This window comes from Enhydra lutris, unplaced genomic scaffold (assembly GCF_002288905.1).
Source record: "Enhydra lutris kenyoni isolate GAN:26980312 unplaced genomic scaffold, ASM228890v2 scaffoldscaffold17, whole genome shotgun sequence".
NCBI classification, from domain to species: Eukaryota; Metazoa; Chordata; class Mammalia; order Carnivora; family Mustelidae; genus Enhydra; species Enhydra lutris.
Window position 1 is genome coordinate 32449029 of NW_019154101.1, and position 24918 is coordinate 32473946.

Sequence of the window (24918 nt, forward strand, 5' to 3'; positions counted from 1 at the left end):
TGAATATGGAGCAGCTTCATGTCACTGAGTTCCTGAGCACCCATTTGTAAGGTGGAATATTTCTGGGTGGAGGCAGCGGCCGGCACAGAGGCATATCAAACGTACACCGGGTTCCTAAACATCCAAGACGAGTCTGGAAATCTGGGTCATCCTGGCTCTTCCCTCTCCTCAGCCCTGTATTTTGGACATGGTCCCATCCTTCCACACAGATCAGATGCTCATGCACAACCATAATTTGTCATTGGGACGGTTTATTGAGAGGTGGTTGAAGCAAAGAAGGAAAATCCTTGAGTCTAAAGGAAAAAGGAGAAACCCAAAAGCCCCGAGCTGTTTCACTGGGTGGGGGATGGGGACAGAGGGCGAGAGGACGGTGGGAAGGTCACTGTCTTATGCTAGGTGAAGCCTGTGCCCTTGTGATTCTCACTTCCCATTTTATAAGCGGTACCATTCTCTACAGGGGTGGAGCCACACTTTATAATGTCTGACTTGTCTTTACAACACTTCACACTGCCCCACATTATGTTATGTACAGTACTTGTTGATTTACTGTCTGCCTGCTACACTAGACCCCTTCTCTGTAAGGGCAAGAACTTTTTCTGGTGATTCTTTGTATCCCTAACTCTTAAAGACATAGCCAGTACGTAGTAGCCACTCAGTAAATGCATATTGGATGGATGATATCTAAAATACTCCTGATAATAAGAATAACAAAAAAATCATCAGAAAAAAATTTTCATATGTAGCTCTCTGGAAGAAACTTTTCAAGATATTACAAGTTCCCGAATATGGGAGATCACTGATATTTTGTTTCATTCAAGACTTTTTGTTAATTAATTGTCTTGAGACTTCTATAAGACAATTCCGAAAAGAATTATTCACAGTTACAATACCCAAGGATGGCATTTCACACTGTCATCTGTGCTAATGGCCCCTCTTGAAGTTGCTCACTGCACAACTTCCCAAATGCAGCAGCCCTGAGAATTAATACCACCAGCCATTTATAAAGTACATGAGATTAGCTTCCACAGCTACAAAGAATCCTGTTGGTTACTGAGACTTCTCTGTATAGGAGGAGTCAAATTCACAGACACATCATAGGAAAATCAAGAAAGGTTTTAAGAAAACATTTGTCTCTGTTCTGTATTTAAGAATCTCTTCAGGAGATGTCCAGGAGTGTGGCGGGCAGAAGCAGAAGTAGAATGCCCTGAGTGTACCCCGAGTGGGTGTTGGTCATCTTTCCTCCTCCTCTCTCTGGGTATTACTTTTGGTGTCATGGTCAGAATGTTTTCAAGTGCAAATAACAGAAATGAAATTCAAACCAGCTTAAGAAGAAATGGGAATGTATTGACTTAAGATTTGTCTAGCTTCAGGCCAGGCTAGATCCTTGGATTCAAACAATGTTCCCCGGGCTGGCGGGCTTGCCTGTGCTCCCCCCTCTGCACCCTGCCTTCTCTCAGCTTTGCTTCCCCATGTCTGTTGCATAAAACTAAAAAGAGAAATGCAGGACCTTTATGGAGGAAATTATAAATCTGTGTTAAAGGATAGTTAAAAACAACAACAAGGGTGCCTGGGTGGCTCAGTGAGTTAAATCCTCTGCCTTCTGCTCAGGTCATGATCCCAGAGTCCTGGGATCGAGCCCCACATCAGGCTTTCTGCTCAGCGGGGAGCCTGCTTCTCTGCCTACTTGTGATCTCCGTCTGTCAAATAAATAAAATCTTTGAAAAACAACAACAACCCTGAATTGATAGATGTGCCATGTTTGAAGATGCCAATTCCCTCTAAATTAACCTCCAAGTTCAATTCAATCCTAGTACATATCCCCAAATAGGATATTTTTTATGGACCTTGGGAGACCAATTCTAAAGCTAATCCAGGAAAGAGAATGGATCGCAGCCCCTAAGGAAAGCACACATATAAAGAAAATAAGAGAAAGAGTGACAGTACCAGACAGTAGAAGCACATTGACCCATTTAAAAAAATCCGTGCAAGGGGTGCCTGGGTGGCTCAGTGGGTTAAGCCTCTGCCTTCAGCTCAGGTCATGATCTCAGGGTGCTGGGATCAAGCCCCGCATTGGGCTCGATGCTCTGCAGGGAGCCTGCTTCCTCCTCCCTCTCTGCCTTCTTCTCTGCTTACCTGTGATCTCTCTCTCTCTCTGTCAAATAAATAAAATCGTAAAAAAAAAAAAAAGAAAGAAAGAAATCCATGCAAGTCATACATCAAGGTTAAAAGGTAGCAAGGATGGAGCTAAACACGAGCTCTGCAGTAAGGGACAGGCGTCGGTGAAGGCTGGGTAGATCGGACACTTCGGCAGTTGGAAAGATCTCTCCTTTTCTCCTCAGTGTCTGCTTAGCGGGCGCACTGTTGATCACCCGCCTGCCCACACCCTTCCCTGCTTCTTCCCCATAGTCCTGACAGGAGCGTTTCTCCCCAGGCTGTATCTGTCTCAGAGGTGGCTTGTCACTGCCCCACCAACGGTGACCAGGCTTGGACAGAATCACGAGGATTCCACCCCCTTGGTGGTGTCTGGATTATGAAAGGGTGTGTAGATACTAAGTCTGCCCAAGGAGACATAGAGAGCGGCCACTAGAGAGCTTCTGGGAGAGTCTTCTTCACACTCAGAGGGACTTAAGTCGGGGCTCAAGGAAGGGACATGCCCTTCTCATCAAATGATTTCTGTTCTGTGAGGTTCACTCCTCACAGTGGTCATTTGGAAATTACCTCAGGGGACAAAGCTAAGGACAAGAGCCAACTACTAAGGAGGCAAAGTGAAAATACGGAAGATCCTTGGCCCCTGATTACCTCCCTGAGGGCTATCTCTGAAGCTGCCCTGATTTTTCCCTATTGCTTATTTGAAAGGAAGATAAATAGGTTTAAAATGGGTCTAGTGATACCTTCTCTGATCATATCAACTCTCCAGAATTTAGCTGTGAATCAGCTACATTTAGAAAAACAAAATGCATTTAGCAGTCAACCGATGTTCTTCACGCGCAGGAGAGAGCCCATCAGACTGTCATCCAGTGGCTCAATATTCAATTAGCTCAGGGCCTCAAGAAGGAGCTACGCCTACTCCTAAGACCACCACACACACATTCAGGGCTTTGCACTTGACCTGGCCTAAGCATCAAGACCTGCTGCCCTGTGAGGTCAAATCCACTGCTGTTGAGAAGGGCTGGCCCATTAGGATCTCTTGCAGTTTGTGAATCCATGGACTCTGAGCCCCACCCATGGAGATTTTGGCTCAGCCCATGAGGATGGGGCTGGAAAAGTAGTTTTTCCTCCATTCCCAGAGCCATGTGGAACACGGCCAAGTGTAAGACACAAGGTCTGGGTGACCTGAAGGCTCCAAGGCTTCTTCCACCTCTCAGTCCTACTCTCAGAGGCAGGAGCACAGACGGCATGAGCACCCTGTCCCTTCTCTTCTCAATGAAACAGAATTACCTGTTCAGTGTCTGTAGATGCCTTTTACATCTTTCTCTGGCGCTGATGCATAGTGGTCTTCAAATGCATCATTGTAAGTAACCCTAAGCTTAACATACATAATAAAGGGAAGCTTCCCTCTTGTACAACTGAAAAATCCAGAGTAGGTTTGGCTACGGCTGAAGCTCAATTCAGAGGCTCAGTAATAAACCCAGTGCCTTCATTCTTTCTGTTCTTCTGCTCTGCCTTTGGCAGTCATGGCTTCATCATTATGTTTCCTTTCAGTTCCTTTCAGTTGTGTACAGAAATAAAAATAATTTCTCTGTTGGAGCTTCACTGTGGTTGGACTAGTCTCCGTCCCTGCCCACTTCTGCCAGTTGCTGTGGCCAGGGGACTGACCCAGATGAATTGAATTAGTCTTGATCATATGCTGTTTTTGAAGCCCAGGATAGAGTCAGCTTCTATAGGACCACATGGACCACCACGTAGGAAGTGAGGTTATTTTACCTAAAGAAGGGGGAGTAAGTTATGGGTGAGCTCAAAAGAGTGCTGTCTGTTCATCCAGCGTTGAGCAAATGTTTGCTGAGTGCCTACCATGTGACAAGCCCAATTCAGTGTGCGTGGGATTCAACACCTGAGTGTGGAAGATTCCTGCCCTCTGACGTTTGTATTTCAGTGGAACAAATCTTATCCTAAAATAGGACAAGGGAGCATCCATGCCTCTCACTGGCTGTCTGACAACACAACATGGCACCACCATAAATATCTGGGAGTGTTTTCTGTGTCTCAGAAGTCGGAGCAGTGAGATAGACTTGATACTAGCCTCCACGCATGTCTACGCCTTCATTCCTGGAAACTGCACATATTCCCTTATGGGGCCAAGGCCTTTGGCAGACGTGATCACAGATTTTGAGATGGGGACATTACCCTGCCTCACTGGGACTCAGCATAATCACAACGGTCCTTCCAAGGGATGTAAGAGGCACGGCAGTCAGAAGACAATGTGATGTCGGGAGCAGTGGAAGAGAAGGGGACACGTGACAATGTGCTGCTGGCTTTGAAGATGGAAGAAGGGGCCGTAAGCCAAGGAAGGCAGGCAGCTTCTAGAGCCTGAAGGGGAGGAGGAAGCTGATTCTGCTCTCTCAGCCTCCAGAGGGAGCCAGCCCTGCCTACCCCTAGCCCATGGTAACTGATTTCAGACTTAACGATCTCCAGAACTCTGGAAAAATAAATGTGTACTGCTTTGGGCCACTACAATGATGGTAATGGTTACAATGAACAGAAATTTCATATAAGCAGTGAAATTCTATTTTTTATTTATTTACTTTTTTTATTCTGCTTTCTAACTTACACATATCTCTTTCGCCCCTGCCAAGTTAGAAGCACCATACCAGATGCTGGGGACAGAGCAGTAAACAGAACAACCACATGCCTTCTTTCATGCAGCATGTAGCCCAGTGGAAGAGAAAGACTATAAATAGTGAGTGAGCCCCAAAATGGATTGAGTTTGAGGGTCAGCAAGAATGGAAATTCAAAACTCATGCTTAGATTACAGTACAGTGCACCTGGAGTGTAAAGGATACAGGTTCCAGCAAAGGACAGGAGAAGGCAGCAAGGAGGCAGAGCTGAGGGAGTGGTGGTAGCCTCCTCCTACAGGCAAGTGTTTGGGCAGCAGGAATGGTCAGCCTCTTGGGGAGGGGGGGATTCTGTTAGTACCCCTAAAATTTCACTATCGTTACCTTATATGGTCACCCATATTGTTGCAAAAATAGCTTTCCACTAGCCACATAACAGATCTACCACGCTGGTTCCACACACAATGTCTTGTTCCTTCCCTGGCACCATATTGCTTCACTGGCCATAAGTTATACCGTATGGATCATATTTGAGAAGTGATACAGCACTTCTATAATAATGACAGGTCTGTGTACCTGCATTATTCTTTATTTCCCACAGTCCAAGTAGGCTTGGCAAGCCCAATAGATGTCAGATAAAGAGCTAAGTGACAGAGAAAAAGTAAGGCAACCTCACCCAGCTCAGGGGATGGGCTGCCGCCTTCCCTGAGGATCTGACATTTTGGCTGGAGTATGAAGAATGCCAAGGAGGTCTGACAAGCAGAGACTTGGAGAATGGGTGAGCCTCCTGACTGGGATGACACGTGTGGAAGCCCAGGGGCTTCTCTATCTGTTCAGTAATAACACCAGGCTTTTGTGGAGGCACTGGAAAATGTGAATAGGCAAAAAGAGGAAAATACCAATCACCCATAATCACACCCCCCAGAGAGAACCTTCTGCTTTTTTATGCTTATGTTTATCCATGTAACTATGAATCAGAGCATATACATTATTTTAAAATCTTTTTAAAGACACTCTTCAATTGCCCTTCCTTGTTGCTTTCCCCACACCCAGATTTGCTCTCTCTTTCTCTGAAGACTTCAGCACATGGTTCTCCACTCGCTTTATGCCCCAAACCTCGTCATTAGTCTGTGCAACGCTGGCATCCGTGTGGAAACCCGCCCCCTTCAGGCCCTGGCCATGCCAGATGGTGTGCGTAAAGCCACCAGACAAGACCACGAGGGCCACGCAGGCGACAAAAAGGCCTCTGCCGACTCGGCTGACCCCTCTCCAGGCCACCTCTGCAAACTCTGCTCCCGGTCATTTCCCTCACAGTTTAGGCAGCTTCTCGTTCCTATCAGAAATTTAAGAGCTGAGAATTAGATTCAAGTTCTGTATTACTAAGCCTTGTTATTTTCGCAAAGTACACATTGTACATTCAGTAGCACACTGCAAAGCAGTGTCATGAATTATTTAAATGAAGCTATCCTTGTCACAATAATTGAGCAAAGCACATTTTGTTCATTGTCTCCTTACATGTTTTTATTTCTCTTCACGGATTTCTTACTTTGTAACATTAACTAAAATGCAGTGAGCCACAATGTCGTTACTGCAAACTAGCCTAGTTCTGCTGCTTGGGGACTGATTTTTTTTTTTTTTTTTTTTTTTTTTTATGTGACTGAAGCATTTTCCTTTTTTCTTGCTTAAGATTCATTATACTTGCATGTGTACTTGCAGCAGTGTGGGCTGGTAACAAATATAAAACATGCATAATTGAAGTCCACTTTAAAAAGTATTCTTGGGGGGCACCTGGGTGGCTCAGTTGGTTAAGCCTCTGCCTCCGGCTCAGGTCATGATCTCAGGGTCCTGGGACTGAGCTCTGAGGCAGGCTCTCTGCTCAGCAGGCTCTCTGCTCAGCAGGGAGCCTGCTTCTACCCCCTCTCTCTGCCTGCCTCTCTGCCTACTTGTGATCTGTCTGTCAAATAAATAAATAAAATCTTAAAAAAAAAAAAGTATTCTTGGAGGGGCTGGCTGGCTCAGTTGGTAGAGTCTGCCTCTCTTGATCTCAGGGTTGTTGAGTTCAAGCCCCATGCCGGGTGTACAGATTGCTTAAAAATAGAATCTTTTAAAAATTAAATAAATAAAAAGTAACTCAGATTTAGTTCTTCTCCTTTGCTTGGCTGGGAGGGAACAGTAGATGCTGTGGTCTGGGAATGGAAAATCAAGGTACTGAGACCCATCTTTGAAAAAGAGGCAGAAAACATTTTTGTTTTACACCTTATTTGATGGATCTGTTTTATAATTCTAAATGAGAGCATATTGTCCTCCAAGGGCCAGTGAAAGGATTGTGAAGCCTGCCTGGGACACTGGGGAGTTAGGTCAGGGATCCACTGGGATTAACTGTTCTTGGTGTTGTCACTGCCTCATTCAGCTTGATTGTTAATCTTTTAACAATGAGAGTATCCCCTTGTGATACTTTTGTCTGTGGCTACTATATGCTGCCAGTACAAACCCAACTCCATAACTCCATTCTTTGCCCTCCTGTTTACACACACACACACACACACACACACACACACACTTTCCCCTGACTGCATGCCGACAGGTTAATTTCATTTTTTAATTTTTTCCAACAGATTCATTTTATTTTTTAATTTTTATTTAAATGTTGTTAACATACAGTGCAATATTGGTTCCTAGAGTAGAATTCAGTGATTCATCTCTTATATACAACACCCAGTGCTCATCACAAGTGCCCTCTTTAATACCCATCTCCCATCTACCCCATTCCCCACACCTCCCTCCATCAACCCTCAGTTTGCTCCCTATCCTTAAGAGTCACTTACAGCTTGTTTCCCTCTCTTCTTTTTTTTCTTCTCCCCTTCCTGTTTTCTTTCTTTCTTTTTAAAAATTTTTTTAATTTTTTATTTTAGAGAGGGGAAGTGGGGGAAGGACAGAGGAAAAGGGAAGAGGAGAGAGAAACTCAATCAGATTCCATGCTGAGTGTGGAGCCTGATGTAGGGCTCAACCCCACCACCCTGAGACCACGACCCAAGCAGAAACCAAGAGTCAGACACTTAAACAACTGTGCCACCAGGTACCCCTGTTTTCTTTCTTTAATTCCACATGTGAGTGAGATCCAACAAGTTCATTTTAAACCACTCTATTCTATCTCAGGTTGTGATAAAGGTGCATGGAGAGGGATCAAGAAAGAGCAGTGACCTAAAATAAAGTCAGGGGAGTAGAAAAACACAAAATAATAGGCAATCATTAAGCCTTGCAAAGGAAGCAGGTAGCCTTTTCTTTAAAAACAAAAAACAAAGCCAAAAAAGAAGAAAAATCTATTTTGCAATAAATTTTAACTTGTAAAAAAATTGCAAAAATAGTACAAATAATTCCTTATACTTTTCACTTGGATTCCTCAACTGTTCACACTTTACCATTTTGCCTTGTTATTCTGAGTCACATGAGAATATGCTGCAAACATGATGCCCCATTAACCCTAAGCATGTCACTATGCATTTCCAGGAAAAATAAAGACATTCTGCTGAAAAATCAAAGTATATCCTCCAATATCAATAAATCAGCATTGGTACAATACTAGGGTCCAATCCACAGACTTCACCTGAGTATTCCTGACTGGTCCAACAATGTCCTTTATAATCATCTTTCCCTTCTCAGTCCAGAATCCAATCCGGGGTCGTCTATTGTATTTACTTTTCATGTCTCTATATCCACCTCAATGTGGAGCATTTCCTTAGTTTTTCCTTGTCTTTTATTACTTAACACTTTTGAAGAGTACAGACCTACTTGGTTGAATGAACTTTAGTTTGTGGCTGGCTGATACGTCCTTAAGATTACATTCAGGTTTTGCCTTCTTGGCAGGAATTACACAGAAGGGACACTCAGCAGATCACACTAGGGGCATATGATGTCGATCTGTCCCATGGCTTGTGATGTTGACTTATCACTTGGTTAAGATGATTCATTATTAAGTACTGTGTTAATAATTAATAAGTAACTAAAAAGTCTTTGAGTGATTAATTTTAAATTAATTTAAAAGTATTAGAATCTATGCAAATACCCTGTTCCTCATCGTATTTTCACCCACCAATTTTAGTCTCCATTGATGACTCTCTTCTGATGTAATTATTTACTGTGATAGTGGCCAAGTGCTCATTTTCTAACTTCTTAATTGCTTCTACATGTATTATTAATTGGTGTTCTGTTGCAAGCTCGAATTTTTCCTTCTCCCAAGATTTATGGATGAGGCCCCAGTTAGGCCAGCAGTTTGGGTAAATTAGTGGTAAGGACGGTCTCTGGGTCTCCTGGGTGTTCAGCAACTTGTTTATGAAGGTAACTAAGCTCATTTTTGTTCCTAATTGGAGGTATCATTTTCATTTCACTTTGGAACTTTCTGGGCTTGACCCACCCTGTGGGAATTTAGTTTATGCATTTAGAGGTCAGAGAAAGTCAGAGAAGACACACTGCAGAATGAGAGCTATTCAGAGATAGGACTTTTCTTTCAATGAGTTTATCTGTGTCCATTAGGACCTGGTACCAGGGCAGCAGTGGCCACAGAACCATGAGAAATAATTCTGGAGTACCAATGGCTTGAGATAAAGGAGTTCTGCTAAATCCTTATTGCCAACGTTTCCAATCATCCGTGAGATTGACCACAATCATCTACAATGTTACTGAGTTTGGAGGAGATTAGTGGTTCCAGGGAAGAGTCTGATTTACCAACACGGGATTACTTCCAAACTTTTTTGTTCCAGTGATTCTTATTCAAATATGATGACTTATTTGGTGGTTTGGGACTATAACCGATGTTTATTGCCAGTATCTAAAGAGGGCAATCAGGTATTATCTCTTTTTTTGTAGTTGGTGACTACAGGGTCAGCAGAGCCTCCTTTGTGGGCCATAAAATGTCTCTTTGGTCTAAGGCTTATATAGCCTTGAAGATGATCATTTTGCTGGAGCCTTGGATTTTCTGTACATTCAAGATCCATTTGTGGTTAGGTGGCATGCACGGACTAATATAAGAAATTTTCTTAATGGGGGCTCCTGGGTGGCTCAGTCAGTTAAGTGTCTGTTTTCGGCTCAGGTCGTGATCCCAAGGTGCTGGGATCGAGTCCTGCCTCAGGCTCCTTGCTCAGTGGGGAACCTGTTTCTCCCTCTACCCTTCCTCCCAGCTCACGCTCTCTCTCTCTCAAATAAGTAAATAAAATCCTTAAAATTAAATTAAATTAAATTAAATAATAATAAAATATTAACATTATATAGTAATATATGATAATATTTAATAATATTAATAATAATAAAATAGATTGAAATAAAATAAAATAAGATCTTTTTAAAAAAGAAGTCTTCTCGGGGCACCTGGTGGCTCAGTGGGTTAAAGCCTCTGCCTTGGCTCAGGTCCTGATCCCAGGGTCCTGGGATCAAGCCCCGCATTGGGCTCATTGCTCGGTGGGAAGCCTGCTTCTACCTCTCTCTCTGCCTGCCTCTCTGCCTACTTGTGATCTCTGTCTATCAAATAAATAAATAAAGTCTTAAAAAAATAAAAGAAGTTTTCCCAATGGATGCCATATTTTTAAGAAGTTTTTAAAATAGATATCACAGCAGGGCTGCAGTGGCTCAGTCAGTTGAGCAGCTGAGCAACCAGCTCTTGGTTTCAGCTTAGGTCATGATCTTAGGTTGGTGAGATGGGGCTCCAGGTCAGGCTCTGTGCTCAGCAGGAAGCATGCTTCCCCTCTCCCTCTTCTCCTCTCCCTATGTGCACATGCTCTCTCCCTCCCTCTCTTGAAATCAATCAATCAATCAATCTTTAAAAAAAGTTAAAGTAGATATCACATTAGGAAATTATTGTTGAATTTGTTTAAGCATGTTGATGGTTATAGCATATGTTTTTTTTAAAAAACGCTCTTGCTGTTTACTGAGGCACACTGAAATATCAAAGAAGAAATCACAAGGGAAATTAGAATACTTCACATTGAATGATAATGAAAATACACCACATCTAAGTGGGTGGAATAAATACAGTGATACGATGTCTTAGATTTGCTTTAAAATAAAATAGGAGTGAAGGAGGAGGAGGGAGAAGAAGAGGAGAAGATGATACAGCAGAAACCAGACTGGTTGCAAGATGACAATTATTAAAATTGATTAACGCATCTCATAATTGTACTACAAATATTAAGGTGAAATAAAGATATTTTCAGATAAAAGGAAACTGATAAAATTTATTGTCTGAAGATGTGCAGTGAAGAAATGCCAAAAGAAATTCTTCAGGCTAAGGAAATTGATACCAGATGAAAACTTGATTTACAAGGAAATGGTAATGTGTGGAAAAACATAAAATTTTCAAGTTATTTTAAAGATATATGACTGTGTAAAGCAAAACCAGTGTATTATAGGGCTTATAACGTAAGTAGGTGCAGTATTGTAACAAAAGCATAAAGGATAGCAAGAATTATACCATTGCACTGTTCTTTAAGTTTATATGAATATTCATTTGAAATAGACTATGAAATGCTAAGGATGCATACTGCACTTCCTAGCAACAACTTACTTGCATAATGCAAGATGAATGCTTAAAAGCCAACAAACGAATTGAAATGGAGTACAAAAATTCATTATCTCAAACCAAGGCAGGAAAGGAGGAATAAATTTTCATAAAACAAATGGGAAAATAAAAACAAAGAACAGAATCAAGACCTGGATTCAACCGTATCAATAATTATATTCAATATAAGTGGACTAAACCCTCAAACAAAAGACAGTGATGGCCAAATGAGCTTTAAAAAAATAAATAAATAAAATAAAAAAACAAAAAGCAAGATCCAACTGTATAGTGACCACAAAGGATACACTGTAAATATAGAGACATCCACTGGTTGAAAGTAAAAGGATAGGAGAAGATATGCCAACAAATACTGAGCATATAAAAGTAGGATGGTAATATTAATATCAGACAAAATGGACTTCAAGACAAGGAATATTCACAGAAAGATAGAGAAGGACATTTTATAAAAAGAAAAGGATCAATTCACCAAGAAGTCATAACAATTATAAATATGTATGGACCAAATAATAGAGTTTCAAATTACATGAAACAAAACTGACTGAATTATAATAGAACAATTAAACAAAAAATAATCAGGGAGAATATAGAATTGAGCAATCTTTTCAGCCACCTTGACCTAATATTTATAGAAAACTAAACCCAACAACTTCCAAACATATGTTTTTTATGATCAAAATAACTTTCACTAAGATACAGAATTTCCTAGTTCAAAAAATAAGACTCAGTACATTTCAAAACTATTAAAATCTAATAAGTATATTTTTAAACAATAATTTGATAAAATTTGAGGTTAAAAAATATAAAATATCAAAAAAATATATAAAATATCAAGAAAATCCCAAATATTTGGAAATTAACTCATTTATAAGTAACCTGTGGCTGAAGAAGAAATCATGAGGGAAATTTGAATATTTCAATTTGATTGAAAATGAAAATACAACACATCTAAATGGGTAGGATGTAGCTAAAGCACAGCTTAGAGGAAAGTATATTATTTAATTTCTTATATTAGAAAAGGAAAAAGGGGCTTTCTAAATTTCCACCTTAAATAACTAGATTAAAAAAAAAATAACTAGAAAAAAATAGCAAATCACATCCAAACTAAGTAGAAGGAAAAAAATAATGAGTGGAAACCAGTTAAATAGAAAATGAATAGAGAACATCTATGAAAACAAAAGCTGTTTTTTTTCTTTTAAATAGTAGTAGAATTGATAAACTCTTAGCAAGAATAAGCAAGCTAAAAGAGAAAACACAAATTGCCAATATCAGGAATGAAAAAGGAAATATTGTTCTAGATACCATAAAGATGATAAAGATAAAGGAAAACCTTCACAATTTTATACTAATAAGTTCAACAATTTATATGGTTGTTTTGTAGATTCCTGAGTTGTTCTTAATACTTGTTTTGTAGATTCCGCATAGATGAATTGAGATAGTTTTACCGCTTCCTTTCCAATATGTATATTTTTTACTTTTTTTCCTGCTTTGTTGAAATGGCTAAGACCTCTTGTACCTGTTAAATTGAAGTGGTGAGAATGAACATTCTTGCTTTGTTCCTGATGTTAGGGGGAAGGAATTAATATTTCACCACTAAGTGTGATGTGGTCACTATAGGTTTTTATTCTAATTGCACCAGGAATTCACAGGGTTTTACTTGCATGAGTGATGCTATCTAATTTACATTTTTAAAAATACCACTTGGGCTACTGTGTAGAGAATGGACCCTGGGAAGAAGAAAAGCAGGGAGACCATCAGGAGGGACTGTTACAGTTGTGCAGGATGGAGGGGGATGTGTTTTGCACTAGACTGACAGCAATGGGTATGGAGAGAGGTGGCTGGGTTTGGGGATAGGTATTTGTAGTGCTGACAGGACTTGCTGATTTATTGAATTTGGAGTTAAAAGAAAAAAAAGAAAATCCACATTTACAGCTTAAATGTATTTCAGATTTTTTCTCTGTGGATTTTAGATATTTTTATTATTCATTTCCTCTTTAGAATGGATCAGTGAAAGTCGATATAGTATTTTAAAAAATCTAGCCCTATGTTATTTAGGATTTCATTTTTTTATATATATAGTTAGAGGATTCTAGAAAGAACAAAGACCAATATTTATACTGGATTTTTGATCGGTTGTAGACACTAGTGTTCTGAACTACATTTCTGTATCTTTCTTTTTAGGTTTGTCCAAGACTGGTTTTCAGAAAGGACGCAAGTGACCAAAGTGGATTTCTCTACAGTGTTACCGCGCTTCATTTCTCTCTATATCTTTTCCTTTCTGAATCCGAAAGATCTGTGTGCAGCTGCACAAGTCAGCTGGCCCTGGAAGTTTTTAACTGAACAGGTTTACTACTTGTCACTTCTCTGTAATAGGGCCCAAATACCACTGTATTCTGTCATCCGGCAGTTGAGGTACCTTCCTTCCCTGAAGATAATAACGGAGGGTATTTGAACCATAATTAACTTACCCTTCAGAGAAAAAAAATGGGGATAAGTTAAATACAAGAATTTATTTTGTAAGTAAGGGGATATACACTATTCTAATAATTCTTGTAATTTTAATAATCTCATATTACTCAATTTAATTATCTAGAAAATGTTTTATCTTGACTAAAGATGTCCACTTTTTTCATGAGATACTAGGTAAGCTGTGGTTATTATATGATATTATTTTGCCTGTGATAACTCACCCTGAAAATTGTTATTGCACCGCAGTGTCCTTTGATCGCTCTTTGGCTAACATCTGTTGAAGAGATTTTCAACATCCTCTGCCATTAATTCTGCCTCTGCCCTATTTGTCTCTTTTTCTTTTTAAAGATTTAATATAATGTCATGGCAGACATACTTTGAGGACACATCAATAATTTACCTCTTCAACGTGAGCAGACTTCCCAGGGTGGGCTTGCGTTGAGCTTCTGAGCTCAGACAATACTTAGCTCCCTATGGAGAGGCCATGCGCAAACCAACCGTGAGCCCTAGATTTACAGCATTTAAGAACCTGGGCGAAGTGTTTGCACCGATTTTTCCTTTCAACCTATGTCCTTATCTTTAAGGAATAGGTCTTGTAAACAGAATATAGTTGTTGGTGCTTGTTATCTAACATTTGGCAATCTTTGGCTTTTAGCTAGGGTAATTTTTTATTTACGTGTGTGTACATACGGATCTATTTAAGCTTCAGTCCGCCGTTTTACTGTTATTTTTTTTGTTCGTTCCAGTTATTTTATTGGCTTTTTTAAAATTGTCTTTTAGAGTACATAAATGTTTTTTAAGTTGTTAATTATAAATTATTTAGCAGTTCTCTCATGGCTATATTAGGATTACAGCACTCATCCTAGGGCCTTTTTTTTTAACCACTTCTGAGATAATGCAAAGAGCTTAGGACCCTTTAACTCTCTCTATTCCCCTTCAGTCCCCTTCCCACCCAGTTTCAATACTGTTGTCAAATATTTTAAATTTATACACACATAAAATACACACATTTAAATTTATATATATGTATATTTATTTATTTATACACACACATCACGACTATTATTTGATATAGTCAATATTTACTTATAAGTAACCACATATTTACTTTTTCTGTTGTCATATATCTTCCTGCATCTCTGAGTTTCCATCTGGGATCATTTTCTGTTTGAATTTTCTTGAATATTCCTTCTAGTGCAACTTGCTGCAGACAAATTCTCTTATTTTTGTCTGAAAATATCTTGTTTTACGTTCGTATTTGAAGGATATTTTCACAGGAATTTCAATGCTAGGTTGGCAGTTAATTTTGTAGAACTTTGAAATTTTTCTATTGTTTTCTGTCTTCCATAAACCTTCTTTTTTTTTTTTTTTTTTTTTTTTGAGAAGTAGGGAGTCTTATTGTTATTCCTTTAATGGCAGTATTTTTATTTTCTCTAGCTGCTTTTAGGTTTTGTTTTTTTTTCTCTGTCTTATCTTTTGTTTTCCACAATTTTATTATGATGTACCCAGAAGTGTGTGTGTGTGTGTGTGTGTGTGTTTCTTCCACTTTATGTTTTTCGGTGATTTTTGAATCTGAGATTTAATGTCCATCAGTTTTGATAAGTTCTCACGTAGCATCTCCACATATATATATTGTTTCTGCCCTATTTTTGCTCTTTTTCTTGTGGGATTCCAATACTTACATGTTAGACTGATTTACCATCTCCCACAAGTTTCACGTTGTTTTTTGTGTCTTTTCCATCTTTTTGGCCTTCAGTGTTTCTACCTGGGTTTTACTTCTAGCTTTTTGTTTACTAATTATCTCTTTAGCTGGATTCTAAATCCAGCTAAATTTGCTTTTAAACTGGTCCATTGAGTTTTAAATTTCAGTTATTATATTTTTCAGTTCTACAATGTTGATTTGATTATTTTGCCACAATTCTCACCTAGCCATTTAACTTCTTAGACATATTAATTATAGGACTGTTTATTTTTTAAGTTCCTGCCTAACAATTACAACGTATGGTTCTCCTGAGGATCTCTCTCTATTTAATAAAAAATAATAAATGACAAAAGGAGAAACAAACAATTGTTATCCTTTTGTGTGGCTGGTATTGGATACTAGATATTAGATATGAAATATCGATACAATAATTTGAGCCTCGGCTTGATGTTCTCTTCCTCCTGAGAGAATTTGGTTTTGCTTCTGGCATTTGGTTAGGCTAGGAATAGATCACTTAAATCCAGTCAGAAAAGGAGATATTTTAAAACTAGTTTCAGTCTTTGTGAGAGGTTGTGTAATTCCTTACCCTTGCTGATAACCATCTCAACTGAAAGCCTGGTGTGATTACTAGGGCTTTTCCCCTTAGTGGACCCTGAATTTAAATTTGTTTCCTTTCTTCCTTGTGAGAATACTTTTTAGGTTCCATGTCCTTCAGCCATAATTTTCTGCTCTTCTTCTCAGCCTGAGCTTTACTTTGGAACTGTCAAATGCCTTGAAATGTCAAATGCCAGGGATCAGGCTTACCTCTTTGGTTTCCCTTCTCTCTGGGGTCATGTTCGCAGGAGCCCTTATTGCACTGGTAGCTCTACAGGCCTTCAAATAATTGTTTTATGGTATTTTGTCTAGATGCTTAATTCAATTAAACCACATGAAATTTGCTATTTCCACTTATCAAAGCTGGCTGTGTATTGGCGATATCATATGGTTCAACCGAAGGTGTTCCCAGGGGGAGGTCTGGTCTGAAACAAACTGATTTTTTACTACTATTTTTTACTATTAGGGTTAACCAAATGCTGTGGGACCAGGTGCAAAAGATGACTAATACGTTTATTCATATATAACATATATTGTGATCAAAGACTATTCTTGTATGGAGTAAGGTATGCTTCTTTTTTGTTTGTGTCCAATTTAGATGACAAGTCAGCTGCACCAGAAATGCCAATGTAAAGAAAAATTATCTGCATAGCCGGAAACATTATTACGAGGAAACGGTCCTTAAAAATTTCTTGCAATTTATATTTCTCCTTTCTTTTTTTGTAGGACTGCTTATGGATGCCCAAATGCATTAGGTTTGGGTGGTTTCTGCCCTATACGCCAACGGATAACGAGTACGGTGCTTGGAAGCATCATTATATTGCGTGTGTGTCGAGCTTAGATTGGCTAACACCTAGGGAAGCCTCTGCTGTCTATGGGACCCTGAACGAGCCCAAAACAGAAGATGAGGAGCTGCTGGAGAGACAAAGAGAAAAGTGCTTAAGAAAAATAATTTGGGAGAAAATTGCACTACATAAGAGTAAGTAGCATTTTAAAATGATATCTTACCCAACTATTGTAGAAACAAATGGATTTACATACAGATTCCCACACTGGAGGATAGCTAGGTCTTTCTGGAAGAGTGTGTAGGTGGTGTTCTCTAAAGCAAGCTCTTCCTCTCCCCACCCCCTCCCCGTATATTTCAAGTTCATGAGTAAGAAAAAAGATTTTAGATGAAATACAGAAAGTCCAATATCGGTGCCTCCATATTCCTCTGGTTACAATCAGGTTTATGAGATGAAAACAACAACAACAAGGAGAGGGAACAAGGAACGTAGGCAAAAACAAGGAAATAGGTGCAGGAGAGAAGAATTGAGATTAGCAACAGAGGGGAGAAGTGAAACTGGGAATGGAAGCAGGAAGAACAGCATTAAAAGAAGAAAAGTAGGAAGGGAAGAAGAGTAAGAGCCTCTCTCAGCCAAGCCTTCTGATTTGCACAGTGCACAACAGAACAACAAAGTGACTGGAGTCCTGCCATCTTCTTTTCACTGACTCACCCTCTGTGAGATCATAACAAACGGGAGATTACTTGAAGCCAAGACGAAGGGCAGAAATGGATGTGAAACCTGTAAATCGATTAACTGCTTTCCACAAGAAAAGAGGTGTTCGTTCTCTGAGCTTTGTTTCTTGACCTGACAGGACTGGTAACTTGGAGCCACAGCTTGGAGCCGAGAGGATAAGAAATCCAAATAGAGTCTGTAAAAAGGGCTATAATTATTGCCATTTGGAATAGTGCCCTGGTACAGCTTTATTTTTGATGCCTTTATCTATGTAGACTTGGCCGAGAGAAGCATGAAGTAAACTACAGAGGCCACTGCTGTTTGTTTTTCAGAGGAGTTATTCAAAGTTCGACCCCCTTGGGTGAGCGGAACACACTGCTCTAGATTGTTAAAATCCAAATGCCAGCCACGGCTCTCCCAGGCTCTGAGGGATCGAGTGGGATTACATGAAGCTTTGGAGAAACAGCTAATTTTGGCATCCTTACAAGCTTTGCCCAAGCGGTAAGCAACCTCCATCTCCTGAAGGCTCAAGACCATCCCATGATACCAAGAATTCATTCTAGAATAATTTAGCTAACTCGCAGGGAGCTTGTATAATTATCTGGCTCATATCCTATGAGACAGCAATGGAAATAACTCTTTAATCTTTAAAAGCAGTGGTCTTTGACATGTTTTCTGAGGGAAATCTGTAACATTCAAATTTTATATTTCAAATATTCTTGGCCCTGCAAAGAGGCTATGATGTAGTACATTTTCTGGGCAATTTATTGAACAAAAGTAACATTTTTGTTTTCAGAATTGATTTTCCTGGAGTAAGTGTATCCAAATGGGAATGTGGGAGTAAGGGTAAGAGAATGGAGACATTATTTAGAAAGCTGGGAGAACCAGATGATCTAGAAAATTTTTAAATCTCTCAGCTGTTCTTTTAAAATGTCATTTTGAACCCCTCAGTATGTCACTACATTCATTTTAAGTGCCCAACAAAGCTAAATTAGTTCCAGGAGACCTTTCCAGTATCCCATGAATGGAGGAAAAGAGGCCCAGAAGCCAGCTCTGGCCCTACCCCACCCCGGAGCCCCATTTGCTGTTGTCCCCCAAAACTGCAGAGAGCGACTGAGTTCCGAAAGGCCACGTGCCTTGTTCAGTATAACTGATGCCCAGACAACACTTTGGTGCTCAGTTATCAAAATCCAGTTAATAGGAAATTTACACTTCACTTATTCCCTTCTTTTCCCTACAGAAGCAATGTTTCTGGAAGCCATTCCTACCCTTCATTATTGAAGAAGACTTGGCGTGGAGTTCAGAAAAATGATGACAGCTCTTCATATGCGTCACAGCCCTACTTCTTACTAATATCATCTCGGATTCCTGCATTTGAGGTAAGAGTATGTTAGGAGGCCTGCCCTTTTCTGAATTGGGTGTTTTGTTTTGTTTTGTTTTTCATCTAGATGAGAGGATGTGTAACAATCTTTTGGCCTCCATATGTATGAAAATGATTCCTCTTCTAAAAGGAACATGGTCTAAGTGGAAATTTACAGACCCAGAGCACTTTTAAAAAATCAGAAGCAATAAAGATAACCATAAATCAAAATTACTTTAAAAAAAGCATTAGAGGCCAAAACTACCTTGCATTTAGTTAAGTATCTGGTGAATTCTTATTGAACTGAATTTGTCGCACTTATCCCAAAAAAGAGCAAGGTGATTAAGAATTATTTTAAAACCTCTTTGCAATGCCCAAGGAACTAAATACTATCATATAACCATCATTTCTCACAAGAAAAATGTCAGAAATCCTATTTTGTGGTCTATTCAGGGAGGTGACATTAAATTATGTTCTTTTTATAATAAAGTTATATATTTTAATTTGAATATAAGTAATAAAAATGAAGGAAGCACAATAAAGACATAGAAGCATGTATTTTTATAGATACGTGAGTATGTGTATATGCATATATGACACAATGGATATACGACACACATGTGTGTCTATGACATGCACATATATGTGTGTATATATGACGCGCAAAGAGGGACATATGTAAGGGATGACATTCCGTAGGTTCCATTCATTGGCCTACTTAGAAAGTTTTTAAAAAATTTCCTCCTTGTAACAAAATGGTTGCTTTCAAGATACGAAATCAGTATTCTTTCTGGGCATCTAGAAATTGACTCAGATCATTTATAACCAGCCAGCTCCGGGGATCCATATGAAAGCAAGATCAGAGTTTTGACCTCCATGTGGGCCCCAAATAGTTTCCTAATGTTTAATAATGGGCATCAGGCTGGGCACAAAGGATAACCAGTGACAGAGTATGGGTGAAAAATCTAGTTCAAAGTAAGTTCATTTTCCTATTTGTCTTCTTTACATAAGTCTATGCCATGATTACTTTTTTTTATTATGAATGTGTTGGGTGCTTAGGCAAAAAACAGGACATAACCAGGTGGTAGTCCTCTGCTCAATTTGAACTGAGACCTTCAGGAAGTTGCATGAGGTTTGGGAGAAAAAAAAAATCATTGACTTAATGACTTTCCAAACTGTCTCCTGCTAGTGAATTAACGTTACCATAATGAAAAGTTTATTTGGTTGCTGAGTTCAAAGCATAGTGGTTTTCGTATTTATTTAAATGGAAAATATTTAATCAATCAATATTGATAATTCAGAAATTCATGATTAAGAGGAAAACTTTAAATCTATTTTAAAAGTCCATTGCAAAATCATATTATCTCAATTTGATTATTTTTTTAAGAGATGCATCTATGTCTCTTCATGGGTATGTACAATGATAAAAAGGCTGGAAGAAAATAATTTAACTTGTTATAATATTTATCTCTGAGTGCTGGAGTTACAAGTGTACTTAATTTTCTTCTCATAATTAAAAAAGAAATAAAATCATTGAAAAACAAACCAACAAATGATAAAGCTTATCTTCCTCTTTCTATAATTTCTGGAAAAAAAGTGTTTAAAAATCACAGCAGATTACATGCCCATTTTATTTATTTTGTGAATAAATATTCTAAAATAATGGGCTTTGGTTTCATTTTCTAGATGGTGGTGGAGAGCATTAAGGCAGGTATCATTTTTGTGGTGTACGAATATAGCGGCTTAACCTTGGAGAGCCTGCTTTATCTCATAGAAAAAGCTCTGGATGGGCAGAAGGTACAGAGTATGGGGATATTTAGTGATGGAGACAGCAGAGAAATCAATTTACTCCAAGGTAAGCCTGGAGATTGAAAGCAACAACCAACTTTGCACGAATGTGGTTTTTGTCTACATGTATGACCTTCAGAACAGTATTTAAGTTTCAATTTGCTAACAGAGTTGATATCCCAGCTCAAAGCAGTCATACTGGAGGAGTTCCCTCTTATTCAAGGGAGGGTCGGCCCTTTTCTTCTATTCAGGCCTTCAATGGATTGGGTGAGACCCACCCATACTGGGAAGAGTAATCTGCTTTACTCAGTCTGTCTAGTCAAACATTAACCTTATTCCCAAACACACTCACAGACACATTCAAAATTCTGTTTGTCCAAATATCTGAGCACCCCCATGGCCCAGTCAAGTTGACATGTAAAATTAAGCATCACACCATTAAATAAGAACTTCCTTTTTCCCGCTTATTCCCACCCCTAAGAACTACCATTCTACTTTCTGTTCCTATGAATTTGACAACTTTACGTACCTTACATAAGTGAAACATACAGTATTTCACTTTGTGACTGGCTTATTTTACTTAACATAATGTCATCAAGTTTCATCCACGTTGTAGCTTAAGATAGGATTTCCTTCACTTTTTAAGGATGAATAATATTCCATTGTCTGTATAGACCACATTTTGTTTATCCTTTCATTTGCTGATGGCCATTTAGCTTGCTTCCACCTCTTGGCTATCGGGAATAGCACTATTATGAACACTGAGTGTGCAGACAGTTCTTTGAGATTCTACTGTAAATTGCTTTGGATATATATCCATACATAGGATTGCAGAATTACATGGTAATTTTATTTTTAATTTTTTGAGGAACCTCCATACTATTTTCCATGTGGCTATACCATTTTCCACTCCCACCAACAGTGCACAAGGGCTCCAATTTCTTCACATCCTCACCAACATTTGTTATATTCTGTGTTTTTGTTTGTTTTTAGTTGACAGTAACTATCTTGATGGGTTTAAGGTGATATTCATTATGGCTTTGATTTGCATTTGTCTACTGATTAGTGATGTTGAACATTTTTTTCGTATGCATATTGGCTATTTGTATATCTTCTTTATCTACATCTATTGAAGTCCTTTGCCCATTTTCTGATGGGTTTATTTGATATTCTCCATTGAGTTTAGACATACTTTATACAGTTTAGATATTAATCCTATAAGATGTTTGCAAATATTTTGTCCGGTTCTGTATGCTGCCTTTTACTCTATTTATTGTGTTCTTTGATGCACAAAAGTTTCAAGTTTGATGAAAGTGTAGCAATTTTAATAGCAGCAAAACCCATGATCTATAAGTTGGTGTACCCGAACAGCATTTATTATACTTCCAAATGGCTTATTCCACAAAGAAAAGGATTGGCTGATACCATTAACTCTTTAAGGATCATCTTTTAAAAATGCCAATGGTTATCCTTCTCATAGGGAAGGAGATGATGACTGTTTTAGAATTAAATTTTCAGCTTCTACTCTTCTTTATACTATAACTTACATCTTTCCTTGTTATACCTAAGATAGAATGGTTTTAAGGTTTACTAGCATGAAATCTTCCATCTTTGTGAGAGGAGGGGAGAAAGGGAATAAGATGGTCAAGGATCCAGCTGGTGGGGACCCCCTAAAATGGCACAGTGGGTACCTGAATCACCCATCAAATACTGTCTCTGTGGCTACTTTATCCAGTGATCTGTCCCAGCTGCTAACTCAGGAAACGAGCAGGAAAGCCTAGTGCTCTGCCGGGGCCAACTACTCCATCTGGGGGAATCCCAAGAGGGCTGTACGATTGGAAAGCTTAGCTCCTGGCTGGGTTTGTCAACACTGTTGCCTAACAAACTCGGATAAATTTCCTGGCAAGTGAAGTGCGTTGTCTCTTGAGTGCAAGAGACAAGGGTTTGGAAAAAAACTTATTTTGGGTGCCAGTAGCCAGGGGAGGTGGCAGGCTCAACCCTTAACAATTGACCTCTCCACCTGCAAGATAGACACTGGAGTTTTATGGAGACAAGTTCAGCGGGGTACGTGCCAGGGAGCAGGCAGGCAGCACGTGATCCTGAGTGGGGGTAGGGATATATTCAGCCCACGGTCACAGGCAGGGAAAGGGACCTGGGGGTATGTGGTCTTCTAGGCATTCCGTTGCTATCAGGGCTTTCCCTTCTGATTGGAATGCTCCAGTCATTGCAAAACATCTCATCAATTCCTCGAGAAAGTGCAAAAAGAAATATGCATAATGGGTTTTCATTGAAGCATGAGTTAAGCAGTCTTGTCTATTTCTGGTTTTAACTCTTGGGGCCTATAGCTGAACAAGAAGACTTGCTTACCGCTAGAATTCAGCATGCTTGGAATAGTTTTAGTAAATTTTATTAACAAAATAAACTACTTTTGATTTATTGTTACCTTATTTTGTCTTTTCTTGTTTAGTTTACCTATGCCTGAAACAAGTTGTATTCCACATCAAATTTTATATATTCGCCCAAAAGTAAAGCACAGCACTAGTTGTTGTGTGGGGTTTATATTTATGATTAATTACATGGTAGCTTTTCTCTAAATGACGGAGAGGAGAGGTATTGATTACAAATTTATACTGTAGTGTAGTAGGTTTACCTCTCATGGAGTAGAAGGACCCGTTAGGGTTTTCTAACATCTCAGACTTTTTGTTCTGCACATGAGAAAGATTTCCAAACTTTGCCTTTTGTTTTCTTTATTTATTTATTTATTAAGGGGGGTTGGGGGAGAGAGAAAGAGAGATAGTAATGGGAGAGAGAGAGAATCTTAAGTAGGCTACACGCCCATCACAGAGCGGATGCAGGGCTGAGTCTCACACTCTGAGATCATGACCTGAATGGAATTCAAGAGTCGAATGCTTAATTGACCGAGCCACCCAGGCGTCCCACGCTGGTTTTTTTTTTTTTTTAAATCAAGAGTAACATAACAAAATAACTGAAAACTAAAGTTTCCCTTTTAATAATCATGGTGTTTCCCCAGGAGCTTTTGTCTTAAAAAAAAAAACCAACAACAAAATGAAATCTCTTACTCCAGGCATCTGAAGAGGTCCTTCCATTCTGTACCTAGATGTCTCGATGGAAAGAAGTGAAGTGTTGGGATTCTTGCCTGACTTTGTTTTCACTTCATTCCTGGGATTTAAGAATTCAGAGTCTCCGGGACACCTTTAGAAATGGGCCTAGACACATAGAGATTCACTGAATCATCATACAGAAGTCCCAGGAAGTAAGAGTTTCAGTGATGTTTACCACCTTCTGGGAGTCTTCTGTTCTGAATGACTTATTTTTTTGGCTGACATCTTCACTTTGCAACTTGGTGGCAAACATGGCAGGACGTGACTGGCCACCTTCCCCGACACCGCCGGGAGCCTGCTAATGCACACTGTTGCTCAGTGAAGGCCGAGAGACAAGGTCCTAAAACTAAGTGCACAGCATCCAGTAAATCCCACAACATGAAGGAGAGTGTGGGCCATGCAGGAGTCCTTTTGTGGCCCTAATATGGTGCAGCATGAGAGCATGGGCAAGCTCCAGATCAGGCTCTTACGAGCAGACTCTAGCTTTTTTTTTTTAAGATTTTATTTATTTATTTGACAGACAGAGATCCCAAGTAGGCAGAGAGGTAGGCAGAGAGAAAGGAGGAAGCAGGCTCCCTGCTGAGCAGAGAGCCTCACACGGGGCTCGATCCCAGGACTCTGGGATCATGACCTGAGCTGAAGGCAGAGGCTTTAACCCACTGAGCCACCCAGGCGCCCCCAGACTCTAGCTTTTTGAATTAGGATTGCATTTTCCCAGAGTGCTAAGAGTTTCTGCTCATGATAAAGTTACAAACCAATATGACATTTTGAGTTTTTCCTCAGGTTATAAAATTGGTATTGGAAACTTATTGAGACCTGAAGTGAGAGACTTCTGGGAGAAACTAGGAAGCTATGTGGCCCCTGAAGAAGAAGGGGGTCATGTGGACCTCTTTGTACCTCTTGGAGCATCAGGTCAGTTTTCAAAGGCAGTGGTCATGCCTACCCCAGTGATATTTTGGGAATTTTTGAAATGCCTTCAGTTCAAATGATTCAGTCACATTTTACTCTTTTTTTTCTTTTTCTCTTACACCTCATACCCTCAGGTAT

At 39.3% G+C, this 24918-nt stretch overlaps 1 protein-coding gene across 1 annotated transcript in view; it reads left to right on the forward strand.

Moving 5' to 3' along the window:
* Positions 1-24918, forward strand: part of LOC111147661 (epithelial cell transforming 2 like) — a 64674-nt gene that overhangs the window by 6230 nt on the left and 33526 nt on the right. The window contains exons 3-8 of the mRNA XM_022503865.1: positions 13519-13681; positions 16829-17081; positions 17934-18102; positions 18842-18980; positions 20648-20816; positions 24655-24783. Coding sequence (XP_022359573.1) covers positions 13519-13681; positions 16829-17081; positions 17934-18102; positions 18842-18980; positions 20648-20816; positions 24655-24783 — 1022 coding nt within the window. The remainder of the gene's footprint in view (positions 1-13518; positions 13682-16828; positions 17082-17933; positions 18103-18841; positions 18981-20647; positions 20817-24654; positions 24784-24918) is intronic.